The sequence below is a fragment of the Portunus trituberculatus genome, chromosome 3 (assembly GCF_017591435.1).
Source record: "Portunus trituberculatus isolate SZX2019 chromosome 3, ASM1759143v1, whole genome shotgun sequence".
Classification (NCBI taxonomy): Eukaryota; Metazoa; Arthropoda; class Malacostraca; order Decapoda; family Portunidae; genus Portunus; species Portunus trituberculatus.
In genome coordinates this window covers 3405724-3421019 of record NC_059257.1, presented here as the reverse complement: position 1 = coordinate 3421019, position 15296 = coordinate 3405724, and the positions used below count along the sequence as shown (strand labels likewise).

At 38.7% G+C, this 15296-nt stretch overlaps 1 protein-coding gene across 1 annotated transcript in view; it reads left to right on the top strand.

The window, feature by feature from the left end:
- The window catches only part of LOC123509646 (diacylglycerol lipase-alpha-like), an 88206-nt gene extending 73200 nt beyond the window's left edge, over positions 1-15006 (top strand). The window contains 2 exon segments of the mRNA XM_045264092.1: positions 711-843; positions 12963-15006. Of these exon segments, the coding sequence (XP_045120027.1) occupies positions 711-843; positions 12963-14429 (1600 nt within the window). The 3' untranslated portion in view covers positions 14430-15006.
- Positions 15007-15296: the final 290 nt, after the last annotated feature.

The following is a 15296-nucleotide window of genomic DNA, read 5'->3' as shown; positions in this document are numbered from 1 at the left end:
TTGGGGTTTTTTTTTCATTTATTTTTTTTTGTAGTTTGTGTATTTCAGTGGTCAAGTCAATCATTCCCTCATTTTTTTTTTCAATTTTTCATTCCATTTATTTATTTATTTATTTGTTATTTCTTTATTTTTTGTGGTCGATTCTGTCATTCCTTCCTCCACTTACTGGTTAGGAGAGAGAGAGAGAGAGAGAGAGAGAGAGAGAGAGAGAGAGAGGATGGGGGAGTATAGGGGATGACTAGTTGACATAATAACGTGCTTTTGTTGTGGGAAGAGGAGGAGGAGGTGGAATAAAGATAAGAAATAATAAAAAGCAGCTAAATAGAGAGAGAGAGAGAGAGAGAGAGAGAGAGAGAGAGAGAGAGAGAGAGAGAGAGAGGAATTCTTTCTTATTGTTACTCTTTGTATGCTATTGAATCTCTCCCACCCCATCACAAACACCACATCTTACCAACCACATCCTTTTCAAACAAGATTTACAATAACACAACTGGAAAAAAAAACACCAAACAGCAAAAAATGAACAAAAAAGGTAAATAAATCAATAAAATAAGATAAAACAGTGACATAATCAATAACACCACTCCAATCCAACTAGGAAATAAAAAAACATAACACAGCAGCAAAAAAAGGAACAAAAAGGTAAATAAATGAATAAAATCAAACCAAACAGTGACATGACCAATAATACCACTCCCTCCTACACACAGTCACTGGCTGGGGCGGCCTACACCAGTATACCAGGCTGTGTGGCGGGACAATGAGGAGTTTGACGAGGTGCTGGTGTCCCCCTGCATGATACAAGATCACATGCCAGACAAAGTACTCAAGGCGCTGGAGAAGGTAAGGGCCCCGTGTGTGTGTGTGTGTGTGTGTGTGTGTGTGTGTGTGTGTGTGTGTGTGTGTGTGTGTGTGTGTGTGTGTGTGTGTGTGTGTGTGTGTGTGTGTGTGTGTGTGTGTGTGTGTGTGTGTGTGTGTGTGTGTGTGTGTGTGTGTAAGAGAGAAAGGGAAGAAAGGGGACAGTGATAGAGAAAATAAAGGAAGGATGGAAATACTAAGAGAGAGAGAGAGAGAGAGAGAGAGAGAGAGAGAGAGAGAGAGAGAGAGAGAGAGAGAGAGAGAGAGAGAGAATTAACAGCATATACAACAATACCACACACACACACACACACACACACACACACACACACACACACACACACACACACACACACACACACACACACACACACACACACACACACACACACACACACATTTCAATCAGGAAGAAGAAGAGGAAGAAGACGAAAAGGAACAAGAGAAAATATGAGACACAAAAGACAAAACAACATCACATACATAAAAAAAGCAACAACATTACGTAAACAAGAAAATTAACTTTGAAATTTGCCGTAACCTTCATTGGTAAGTGAAGAATTGTAGTAAGGAAGCGAAAAATTCAACTCCTTCAGTACTGGGACGCATTTCTACCTTGAGTTTTGGATACGATCAGATGATTTTATTGATATTATGAAGGGTGTGTAGAGGTCAGAAGATCAATGGCCAGAGTCTTCACTATTTTAATTCCTTCGTACTGGGACACATTTTTACCTTGAGATTTGTGTAAGATTAGGGCATTTTATTGATTTTAGGAAGGGTGTATAGAGGTCAGAAGATTAATGGCCAGAGTCTTCACTATTTTAATTCCTTCAGTACTGGGACACATTTTTACCTTGAGATTTGTGTAAGATTAGAGCATTTTATTAACATTCAAAGGGTGTATGGAGGTCAAAAGATTAATGGCCACAGTCTTCATTATTTCAAACCCCCACATAAGATTCTGAAGCTGTATAAAATCACCAAATAGTAACCAGAATGAATATGGAAATGCGTCATGGTACTGAAGGGATAGATACTGACTAACCTATCTCCCCATTAAGTAAGAGAGCCTACAGGGAGTCATGAGAGAGAGAGGAGGGCTGTGAGTATAGTTACCTCCCATGTCAGTACGTCTGTGTGTCGGAAAGAGGAAGAAGAGTTGCAGAGAAGAGAGAAGGCTGGACTTGCAAGATTTGACCTCCTACTGTTGTTATTTTGTTATTGTTATTATTTTTTTTTTATATTGTATGATGTTAGTGCGTTATCATTATTATTGTTATTATTATTATTATTGTCATTGTTATTTATTATTTTATTCTTTGATACTGCAAAATTATTATTATTATTACTATTATTGATTATTTTTCTTATTACTCTTTCACACTGCAAGATATTGTTTACTACTATTATTATTATTATTATCATTACTTTTACCATTTTATTTTTTGATGCTGCAAGATTATAATAATTACCACAATTGATCATTATTCTTGTTATTATTCTTTTCCGTACTGCAAGATATCGTTCATTTATTTACGGTTATTAATTACTGCACTTGTTATTATTCCTCCCAAACTTTGAAGCAAGCGTTGGTAACCACTAGAGAAAAGATAAGTGCAAAGAAACAACATGCATGGAAGGAGCTACTATTACTACCACTACTATTATTACCACTACCATTATTACCGCTACTATTACTACCACTACTATTATTACCACTACTGTTATTACCACTATTACGTCACTTCACTTGCCTCCTTAAGTATATGAGGTGTAAATATATCTCTCATTATTCTTTTTTTTTTATTATTGCACTTTTGTTATTATTACTACTACCATTAGTATTATTATCACTACTATTATTACCACTAGTATTACACATTACTATTATTACTATTATTAACTAAGCATGCATATAACCATGAAGAAAAGGTTAAGTACAGAGGGAAGATGCATGAAAACAATTACTATTACTACTATCACTACTACCACTACTACTACTACTACTACTACTACTACTACTACTACTACTACTACTACTACTACTACTACCATCACTGCGTACTCAGAAGGCATATCGACGACCGGTAACGTTATCTGTGATCTGTGCATGAATGAGCCTGGTATGGTAGGTTGCATGGCGCCACTGCTTGCATGGCACCGCGCTTCCATCACCACTGTAGTTATTGAGTTTGGTAACGATATATAGCTACACATTGTTTACTCAGCTTGTCTCATTGGAATCTCTTGAGGGGCACTGGAGGAGAAGGTGTAATTAAACTGATTATATCCCATTTTGTATCTATTTTTTGGGGTTTGAAATCTTGTGGTTCTTTTCTTTATTAACCCTTCAGTACTGGGACACATTTTTACCTTGAGATTTGTGTACGATTAGACCATTTTATTGACATTAGGTAAGGTCTATAAAGGTCAGAAGTTTAATGGCCACAGTTTTCACTACTTTAATCCCCCACATAAGTTTCTGAAGCTGTATCAAATCACCAAATAGTAAGCACAGTGAATATGGGAAAGCATCGTGGTACTGAAAGGTGTAGGTGTCTCATTCACTTCACTGTTACATGAAGGGTGATACAGCAGCAGCAGCAGGAGGAGGAGGAAGAGGAGGTGGAGGAAGAGGAGTAGATGGAGGAGGTGGTGATGTGAATTTGTAAAAGAGGAGGAGATGGAGGAGGTGGTGTGAATTTCCATCATGTTTGGTATCTCTCTATGGCACCTCATCAGTTCGTGAGGCTCATGCAGTCTTCAGTTCACAAGGAAGTGTAAACATTAGGAGTTTTCCATATCTCATTATCATTACATTTTGGTTGTGTTTGACTTCAGTTGTTTTTTGAAGTATGTGAGGTGTAGATGATCTTTTTCATTATTCTTTTAGTGTTGTTCTTCTATTCCTTTTTATCGTAGTTTGATCTTGCGTCACTTCACTTGTTGAGTATTTCAGATGTAAATGTTTTTTTCTTTTTTCTTTTTTTTATTATTGCTTTTTCTATCTTTGGTTAAATGTTGCTCTTTTTATTATTCTTTTGTTTTTCTATTCTTTTTTTTCGTTACAATTTGCTCTTATATCACTTCACTTGTTCCTCTGAGTATGTGAGGTGTAAATACATATATCTCTTTTTTTCACTTTTCTTTTTTATTATTGCTTTTTCTGTCTTGGTTAAATGTTGCTCTTTTCATTATTCTTTTCTTTATTTTCTTGTCCTTTTTATCATTGCACTTTGCTCTTACATTTGACGTGTAAATATATCTTTTTTTCACTTTTCTTTTATTATTATTGCCTTTTCTATCTTTGGTTAAATGTTGCTCTTTTCATTATTCTTTATTATTTTCTTGTCCTTTTTAACACTTTACTCTTATGTCACTTAATTTGTTTCTTTAAAGTACTTGAGTTAGGAATATATTTAATTTTTTTATTTTTTTATTATTACTTTTTATATTTCATTGTACTTTGGTTAAATGTTACTCTTTTCATTATTCTGTTTTATTTTCTTGTCCTTTTTATCATTGCTCTTTGCTCTTGCGTATTCAGTTTGAGTGAGTAATTGTAAATATCTTTGTTACTATTGCACTGAAGTCAAACAAGTCATACAAGATACAAGGCTCAGTTTTCTAGTTATAGGTAGGAATGAGTATGAGTTCTCTTCTCTCATACAACATTCATACAAGATACAAGACTCATTTCTCTAGTCATAGCTGCTTAGTCTACCATTAGGAGGTGTAGGTAGGGATAAATATTAATTCTCTTCTCTCATACAACATTCATACAAGATACAAGACTAATTTCTCTAGTCATAGCTGCTTAGTCTACCATTAGGAGGTGTAGGTAGGGATGAATGTGAGTTTCCTTCCTTCATATAACATTCATACAAGATACAAGACTCATTTCGTTAGTCATAGTGTCTTAGCATATCATTAGGTTAGGTTTGGTTGGGCTTCTTGATTCATTTTTTATCATAGTACAACACTCTGGTCATTTCACAGCGTTTTGATTGATTGATTTATTTTTCTCCATATAACTGGGTACCTATCATGAACTGTGCTTTGGTTGACACTTATTTGACATTCATTTTTCTGTTTGTTATTCTGTAGTTTCATTTCTTCTTTTTTCATCTCAGGTGGAGGAGTCTTAAGATATCAGCTATGTATGTATATTTTTGCCATACAGATTTTTCGCAGCTTTATCATTCGTACATGTCTTTCTTTCATTTTCTTTTTTTTCTTTTTTTTTTTTCTCTCTGCCAAAGTGGATGAATTTCAGATACAAACCATATGTATGTATTTTTGCCGTACTGATTTTTGCTGCTTTTATTATATTGTGTACATCTATTTTTCTTTCTCTCTCTTTACTTTCCTTTTCTTTGGTTCTTTCTCTCTTTTTTCACCAAAGTGGATGAATTTCAGATACCAACCGTGTATATTTTTTGCCTTACTAATTTTTTACAGCTTTATTATTCCTACATCTCTCTCTCTCTCTTTCTTTTTTTTTTCTCTCTCTACCAGAGTGGAGAAATGTCAGATATACGAACCATGCTTATTTTTTGCCTTACTAATGTTTCACAGCTTTATAATTCCTTCGTCTATTTTTCTTCTTTCTTTTTTTCTTCTTTTTTCTGCTAAGTTAATGAATTTTGGATACCAACCATGTATTTTTTTTTTTTTTTGCCTCACTAATTTTTTGCAGCCTCTTTATATTTCCTGCATCTGCTTTTGGTTTCTAATGTAACCAGCACTAAAGACAACAAGAACAACAACAACAGCAGCAGCAGAAGAACATGAGGCCAGCTTTCAAAACACTAACCTCAAAAAACTCATTATTTTATGCTTAAGATTTTTGATTGCCAGTTTTGCCGTTATTTTAAGCAATATTCAGTTTTTTATTGACTTTTTTTACTTATTTGTTTATTTATTTAACCCTGTCTTGGTGCTTAGGATAAATAGATAGGGAATTTGTTCTTTTTGATAATAGTTTTCAGCCGTCAAAGAGAGAGAGAGAGAGTGACATTGTGTTTGTACTTCATAACGCACAGTGCAGCTTGTGTTCAGACAGAATGGAAAGACAGGGAGGGAGAGCGGCAGGACACATTATTCACACACATCTAATTCACTTTAATTTACTGTATTTGCTGGTGCATAAGACACAGTGAGATGATAGATAAGTAAAATTGTAATTGATAGATGCAAAAGAGGAATGTAAAAGTCAGTCTCAAAGATATAATAAAAAGATAAGAAAAAGAAAAATGCGAGATGGATATTTTTTTCTCAAAGCATGAAGTCTTTTATGAATATGATAAAATATTCTGATAAATTTGTAATGAAACAATGTTAAACTCAAAATAATATTGAAGCATTCTCTGATTTATGGTTAACATACATCTGATCCTCAAATTATCAGCAACGTTTTGTAAATAGCATGTGTAACAAAGTATTCTGATAATTTTATAATGAAGAGACAGTAACCTCAAATGACATCACTACATGTTCATATTCTTAAACCCTTGTACATACCAACGGACCAATATCCTGTCACAATTCATAACACACTCACTGTCTAAACTTAAAGGTGTTTTTTCTTTTTTTCTTATGTAAGAGGGGAAAGGCAGCCAGGGGCAACAAAAATGATGAAACAAAAAGGCCCACTGAGATGCAAGTCCCCAAAAAGTTCAAGAGACTTAATAGTTCCTATGTTTTTTTTGCCCAATTGACTTTTATGGCTATTGTGTCATTCCATTCCGTATCCGTCACTTTTCATCATCACAGACAATGAATTAGAGACAAGCCAGGTGAAAGTGTCTTACGTGCCAGCAAACACACTCTCAGCCTGACACACCTGCATGGCACTCACTCACACACCTGCATGATGCCACATGTATCTTAGGCACTGGTCTGTGTAGTCACTGTATATAGCCAAGCTGTCGGCAAGATAAACAGATAATAGACACCCGCCCACTCACTCACTACTCTGCTGTGTTTTAAGCTACAGAATATCATTACTTATTTTCACGGACAGATGAATTATTTGCTTTCTTGTTGTGAATTTTGGTCAGTGGTAATGAGAGATAATAAAATGGTGTCTCAATAAAAGTGTGGTGTAGCAATGTTTAATGGTTGTCTCTCTGTCTGGTGTGTTTTAAGCTACAGAATGTCACTTCTTCATTATTTCAGTCTTAAACCATAAAAACATCATCCTCTTTTTTTTTTTTTTATGTCCAGTTTTACTCTACCACCAACAAACCACAAGCCAACAACTCTATAACCTGTATCTCCAGAAATACCTCCTTTATCTCCCTCCTTGCTTGGGGACTGGCATCTAAGTGGGCCTTTTGTTTGATCATCTTTTGTTGGCCAGGTTCCCCTTCTTACATAAAAAAAAACTCTTATTTTTCCTCTAACATTACAAAAACTATCTCTATTGTTACCACCATAGAGACAGACAGCCATTTAGAACAGTATAAGGACCCTCGTAGCTCTAAACACAGCATGACCACAGCAAAAGTGAGTGAGGGTAAGTCTGTCACGTGTATCTTGGGTGTCGTTAAGTGTATCTTGCTGACGGTCACTCACAGACAGCCAGAGAGGAAAGAGAGAGGCAGGAAGGTGGTGGTTATTCCTTAGGTGTGTATATTGTTGTCTCTTCTCCCCACGGTCAGGTGTTATCCCATTGCAAAGAGGTGCCGCCTGCCAGGTGTGCCTCCACTAACACTGAGCTTCGCCTACACACTCTCTCAAAGGTGACAGGTATGCCCTCCTGCTTCCTACCCTCACCTGGCCTAACCTCACCTGGCCTTACCTGACCTGGCCTTACTTTAGCTTGCCTTACTTTACCTCACTTTATCTCACTTTATCTCACTTTACCTTACCTAACCCAACCTAACCTAACCTTATCTTACGTTACCTAATCTAGTCTTACCTTACTTAACCTTACCTAATCTAACTTATCCTGACAACCTAACCTAATCTAACCCAACTTCATCTAAATTAATCTTATTTTTACCTAACTTAACCTTATCTTACCTTATCATACCTAACCTAACTTTGTCTTATCTTATTTGCCTAGTCTAACCTAAAATTCTTTACCCTCTTTCATCATTCTTTCTCTCCCTACCTCTCTCCTCTCACCTATTCTCTCCTTCCTTCATTTCTTTCACATCTTTCTCTGTCTCTCTCTCTCTCTTCCTTAATTTCTTATCTCTTATTTCCCTCATCTTTCTCATAACTTTTCTTATCACTCACTATTCATTCATTCATTCACTCACTCACTCACTCTATTCCTTCCTTCCTTCATTTATTCATTCAATCACTCACTTACTCATTCACTCCATTTCTTCCTTCCTTCACTCACTCACTCACTCACTCACTCACAACTGAAGGTGAGCATTGTTTCCTCCATAGTCTTGTCATGTTCCTGTCCTAATGTTCCTCATCTGTATTCTGTGGCTGCTGCTGCTGCTGCTGCTGTGCTGTCATGTGCTAGTGTGCTTCTCAGAGTGAAGGTAGTCATGTCATTTCCCTGTTCATTGGTTTGTTTCTTTGTCACATGTAGGATGGATGACTTCCTGTACCAAGTTTTTTTTTTTTTTTTTTTTTTTTTTTTTTTTTAAGTTACAAAGATTAGATGTGTTTATGGACAGGTGGAAATCTGCAGGAGTGTTGTGTATCGGGCCTGCCATGTGTGGGTCTCACATCTCAGGTCCTTAATAGACTTTTTTTTTTTTATTTATTTATTTATTTTTTTTTTTTAAAGTATGAAAATTCAGAAACTTCATTAGTCATCATTCCCTGCCCTGACCTGCCTTCCCTAACCCAACCTAACCTAATCTATTCTGACTTCACTTAGCCTTACCTTGCTTTACCTTACCTAACCTTACCTTACCAAACCAAACCTAATCAAACCTAACCTAACCTAACCTAATCTTACCTAACCTAACCTAATCTTACTTTACCTTACCTTACCTTACCTTAACTAATCTTAATATTCTTTGCCTTTCTCTGTCTCTGCTGCCAATGCCTATGTGTTTATGTATCAGTATAGTTGTTGTTGTTGTCGTCATTTTGTTGTTGTTGCTGTTGTTATTATTGTTGTTGTCATTGTTGTTATTGTTGTTGCTATTATTGTTGTTGTTGTCGTTCCTTGGCATTCATCACACGTTCATCCAGTTAAAAGGTGAGATAATGTTTGTATTCCTGTATTACTGTATTATGTATCATGTATGTATGTATGTATGTATGCCTTCCTTTATTTTGTTTGTATTGGTGTATTGTTTTGTTTGTGTCCTTGTTTTTCATTTTTTTTTTTTTGCAGTTCTGTTAGTACATTTCTTGTTTTGTGTTATGTATGTGTTTGTTTTCCCATTTTTTTTTTCTATTATTTGTATTTATTTTTATTTTTGTGTTTCTTTTTCCTCTTCTGTTTCTTGGTTTTATTTTCATGTATTATGTATGTATACTTTATGGCTCCCTCTGTTCTGTGTATGTGTTGTATGTATTCTGGCTTGATTCTCCGTATGTATTATTTTCACCTATATTAACTATGTATATTAATTTTTCTCTTCTTTTTCCTTTGCATAATGTTTTCCTCCTTTTTTTCTTTCATTCTCTCATTTTTTCTTCTCTCTGTTGATTCTTTCTTAATATGTGTGCAAATTTATCATTAAGGTGTGAGGTAATTTGGTCTGGCAGGTTTTACAGACATGTGAACAACAACATCAAAAATAGAGAAAGTATTGAAAGTTTAGAAGTAAATGGAGTATGCAGTGAAGATCCCAGGAAATGGCAGAGGCTATGAATGGATGCTTTCGGAAGGTATTCACAAAGGAGACTGCTTTTGACAAACCACTGGTAATGGAACAGAAAGGGATTATCAAGCAGTTTCAAGTAACTGTGGAGGAGATCAAGAACATGATGGGGAGTTTAGAAGTGAGAAAAGCTGTGGGACCTGATGGGGTATCAGGATGGATTTTAAGAGAATGCAGGGAGCAATTGGCAGAAAAAGTTTGTGAAGTAATTGATGCCTCATTAAGGGAAGGTGTAGTGCCCCAAGACTGGAAAAGAGCTAACATTGTCCCAATCTATAAATCAGGTAACAAGAGAGACCCATTGAACTATAGACCAGTGTCACTTACAAGTGTGGTAGCTAAGATGTGTGAGAGGGTGGTGAAGAATAGATGGACAGACTTCTTGGAGAAAATGACATACTTTGTGAGTGTCAATTTGGTTTTAGGAAAGGGCGTTCATGCACGACAAACCTGATATGTTACTATTCGAGGGTGATAGATGTAATACAGGAAAGAGATGGTTGGGCTGATGGAATATATCTGGATTTAAAAAAGGCCTTTGATAAGGTACCACACCAGAGACTGATCTGGAAACTTGAAATGGTAGGAGGAGTGCATGGCAGTTTACTAAAATGGATGGAAGACTTTTGGTAGGAAGAGAAATGAGAACAATAATTAAGGACAGACCATCAGAATGGGGATTGGTGGAGAGTGGAGTTCCACAGGGATCAGTGTTGGCACCAGTAATGTTCGCAGTCTACATAAATGACATGGTGGATGGGGTGTCCAGTTATGTGAGCCTATTTGCAGACGATGCAAAATTGTTAAGAAAAGTGAGATGTGACAAAGATTGCGAACTACTCCAGGAAGACTTGGACAGAATATGGAAATGGAGCTGTACATGGCAATAGCAATATACAGAGTGATGATTGGCACACACACACACACACACACACACACACACACACACACACACACACACACACAGTTGGAAGTTAATGTAAATACACACACACACACACACACACACACACACACACACACACACACACACACACACACACACACAGTTGAAGAAATCATGTTGGATAGAAATATGTGTGTTGCGAGCTTAAGAGAGAGAGAGAGAGAGAGAGAGAGAGAGAGAGAGAGAGAGAGAGAGAGAGAGAGAGAGAGAGAGATTAACCTATACACAATCTTTAATATTTTTGTTCCAGTTCACTTCATATGTCAGTTTGTTTCCTTAGAGAAGTTTCATTGTTAGATATGATGTCCTAGTGTGTGTGTGTGTGTGTGTGTGTGTGTGTGTGTGTGTGTATGTGTGTGTGTGTGTGTGTGTGTGTGTGATATTGAATTATGACGAGGTGTGGTTTTATTCATTCCCTCCATTCCTACATTTCCTCTCTCTCTCTCTCTCTCTCTCTCTCTCTCTCTCTCTCTCTCTCTCTCTCTCTCTCTCTCTCTCTCTCTCTCTCTCTCTCTCTCTCTCTCTCTCTCTCTCTCTCTCTCTCTCTCTCTCTCTCCTTTCTACTTTATTAAGCTTTCCCTCCCACTCCTTGTCTCTTGTTTCATTTAAGACCTTCTCATTTCACACATATGTCAGTTCTTCCTTATACACATAATTTCTTGCCCCTATTTATTCTGTTTTCCTTTCTGTTTGACTTTCTTTCCTACTTTTTCATCTTCACTTTCTGTTTTGAGTATCAGATCGTCTCATACTAAGATTTTCATTTTTTATTCACCTTTTTTGCCTTTTTATTTTCTCTCTCTGACTTTTCTCTCTTACTTTTTTCCTGTTTCTTGTTTGACTATTATCTCACACTTATCTATACTCAGTCCTTATCATTTTTACTCTTTTATTTCCTTTTCTATTTGACTCTTACTGTTCATTTAATTTTTTGCCTTTTTCTCTCTCTCTCTCTCTCTTTGACTTTCCTCTTTTACTTTTCCTCCTGTTTCTTGTTCGACTCTTATCTCACTTTTATCTATACTCAGTCTTTATCATTTTTACTCTTTTATTTCTTCTTTATTTATTTCTCTTACTCCTTATGTTTAATTTTAAAGTTTCTCTCATTTCATGCTTATCTTTTCTCAATCTTTATAATTTCAGCTTTTTCTATCTTTTTCCTTTTTTTTCCTCTCCCACTCATCTGCCTTTATTCATTCCTTCCATGCTTTTAACATTTTTTTCTTTCTTTCTTTCTTTCATTCAATTTCTTTCACTCTTTTAAGTCTCCATCCTTTCATTCCTTCTCCCCTTTCTGTATTTTTCTTTTCTTTTTCTCCCTCCTTCATCTTTATCTCTCCTTCCCATGCATTTACTTTTTTTCTTTATTTCTTTCATTCATTCAATTTCTTTCATTTTTATCAAGTCTCCATCCTTTCATTCCTTCCCCTGTCTTTCTCTCTTTTTTCTTTTTTTCCTTTCTCCCTCACTTATCTTTTATCAATCTTTATAATTTTGCTTTTTTTTCGTTTTTACTTTATTTGACTTTCTCTTTTATATTTCTCTTGTTTCATTTAAGACCTTCTCATTTCACATATATTTTATCAATCCTTTCTTTGACACATAATTTTTTGTTCTTTCTTTCTATTCAACTTTCATACTTTTTCTTCTTTGGTTTCATTTTAGATCCTCTCATACTAATATATTTTTCTATACACCATTTTCTGTCCCTTTTTTCTCTCTGTTTGACTTTCCTGTAGTTTTTCTCTTTAATCTTAGACTCTCTCATCACACACTAATATTTGCCAGTCCTTCACTCACTCGTCTCTTTCTTTATGTTCTCTTATGCTTTCTCTGCCTTTGTTTATATCCTTTTATCCTTTTTCTGTCCTGTCCTTTACATCTTCTTTCTCTTTATTTATTTCCTTTTATTCTTTCTCTATCTTGGCCTTTACACACTCTTTCCCTTTGTTGATGTCCTTGTTTGCTTTTGTTTGTCCAGTTCTTTACACACTTTTCATATTTTTATTTCCTCTTATGTTTTCTCCGCCCAGTTCTTTACACACTCCCTCTTTCTTTATGTCCTCTCATGCTATCTCTATCCAGTCCTTCACACTCTTTGTCTTTTGTTTTTTCCTCTTATGCTTTCTGTCCTGTCCTTCACAATCTCTCTTTGTTTATGTTTATTTCCTTTTATCCTTTCCTTTACACTCTCTGTTTTTCCTCTTATGCTTTCCATGTCCTGTCCTTTACACACTCTTTCTCCTTGTTTATTTCCTTTTATCCTTTCTCTATCCAGTCCTTCACACTCTCTCTGTTTATATCCTTTTTTGTTTTCTGCCACCTCACCCTTCCTTCTGCCACAGGTACTGGAGAGCCCGGGTCCCAGGAAGCCCCAGAGAGCGCAGGGACCCAGCCCGACACGTAGGAGGAGCACAGCGTCAGCCTCAAGCCACGATGCAGAGACTCGTACCCTCCTCACCCCCTCTTGCTTTCGCTCCTCCCCCACACAGCCCAGCCCCGCCACCTCCACCAGGACGTCCCCGGTCACCAACACGCCAATATCTAACTCGAAAAGTGCCAATCGTCTCCCCACGCCACCCCACAAACTGCTGCTGGAGACGTCGTTTACCTGCTCGCCCACTCAGTCACCTGAGCCGCCCCTAGACTTGAGGCACCATGCTCGGCTGCACTCCCCGGCCATCACCTGGGAGCTGCTTTCTGCGCTGGAGGAACAGCTGCTCATGGGCATGCGTGAGGCAAGCAGAGGGCTGGAGAGGGACGACGACTGGGTGGTGGGTGTTGCGCCGCTTGCCTCTCCGGAAACGTTGAGCGAGGCATCCAGTATTGTCTCCCGCGCCTCTCTCTTGCTGCGGGAGGGGCGGCGTGCTGGCTCCATCCCTCCTGCCGGCTCCCATCAGCAGACCCCCTCCCCCCTGCTCAACCACCGGCCGCCCCCCGCCCGCCTGGGCATGGGCTACTGCTTCTATGTGGAGACACCGCCCCTGGAGTCTCGCCGCCAGCAGCTCATGGCCGCTGAACGCCTCCCAGAGTCCTCCGATGATGAGGAGATCCCCCAGCGGCCCCTCTCCCCCGCTTCTTACATCACACTGGAGCCCATCATCCCCACACCCCCCCCAAAGACCCCCACGCCCCACAACGAATCCCCGGACCCACCCAGTGTGGGGCGGCCACTCACACACCCGTCCAGGACACCCCAGGGGCAGCAACGGCCAGGCGGGGGCAGCTGGCAGAGGCTCCCCTGACTCGCCAGGGAGCGGCCACAGTCCAGACTCCTCCTCTCCTCCTCCTCCTCCTCCTCGTCCACCTCCTCTTCTTCCTCGTCACAAATTTCACATCGAGTAAAATTTGACTTAACTGCGTCGCAAATGTCGCGGGACTCCGGCTACGGCGAGAGGCTCAACGGCAACCTGAGCGGAGCCAGTGGGGAGTGGGGGCGGGGGCTGGGGCACCAGCAGGAGTATGGGCGAGGTCAGGCGTCGCTGGTGCACCACTACATGTACTCTGGCATCTCCCCGCAGCACTCCCCACTCTCCCCAGCCAACACTGACTCCTTCACCTCCCCCCTCACCTCTGACCCACCCTCCTCACGGCCCCCCTCCCTCCTCCCTACCCCTGTGGAAGTGCCAAGGTTAAGTGCTGGGAGTGTGAGTCATTCTGGCCACCACCACCATCACCACCACCCCCCTCACCCGTTATACAAAGCAACACCACTCCTTCATGATATCACCAGGTCCCCAAGGTTGTTCCCGGGGTTTCAAGGACACCACAGAGGGCTGAGAGCAGCGTATAGTGAGCCCTGGAGTGTGTGAGGCACTTGTTTGTGGTCGTGTGTGTGTTCGTTTGTCAGTGATGCAGGAAAAAGGTCCCTATGCAGAAACACTTTGCTCTCTCACCACAGCTATTTTCCAAGGCTACAGAGATGATTAGTGGGGTTTTCAAGAGTGTTTGTCTTGTTGGTAAGGCAGAAAACTTGTTAACATGTCACTAAAATTACAGAAACACTCTTAAAAACCCATGTCACTTCAAATAGAGCCCTTTGAAAAGAGTATTTGTCCTGTTGATAAGGCAGAAAACTTGTTAACATGTTACTAGAATTACAGAGACATCCTTATAAATCTGTGACTCTACAATTAGAGCCCTTTGAAAAGAGTATTTATCCTGTTGATAAGGCAGAAGACTTGTTAACATGTCACTGGAATTAAGAAAGACCCTGAAAAATCTGTCAACTTCAACTAGAGCCCTTTGAAAATAGTGAGGGTGCAGCGAGGAAGTGTTTCAGAATGTGGGCCAGTGTGTGATCTTGCCAAACTTGATTCACTCAGGCACTTTTAGGGAGTTGGTGAGTCTTGGTTCCTGGTTTTTGGTGAGTGGATGTGTTGAAGTGATGGTGAAAAGGGAACAAGGAAAGATGGAAAGGGGAGAGATGTATAAAGGTATGTTTTTATTGTTCTTCTTTTTGTTTTGGAAGTTTTTAATATGATTCTCTCTCTCTCTCTCTCTCTCTCTCTCTCTCTCTCTCTCTCTCTCTCTCTCTCTCTCTCTCTCTCTCTCTCTCTCTCTCTCTCTCTCTCTCTCTCTCCAGTCTTTATTCATCTTCTCATGTGTATGTATGTGAGAGAGAGAGAGAGAGAGAGAGAGAGAGAGAGAGAGAGAGAGAGAGAGACAGACAGACAGAC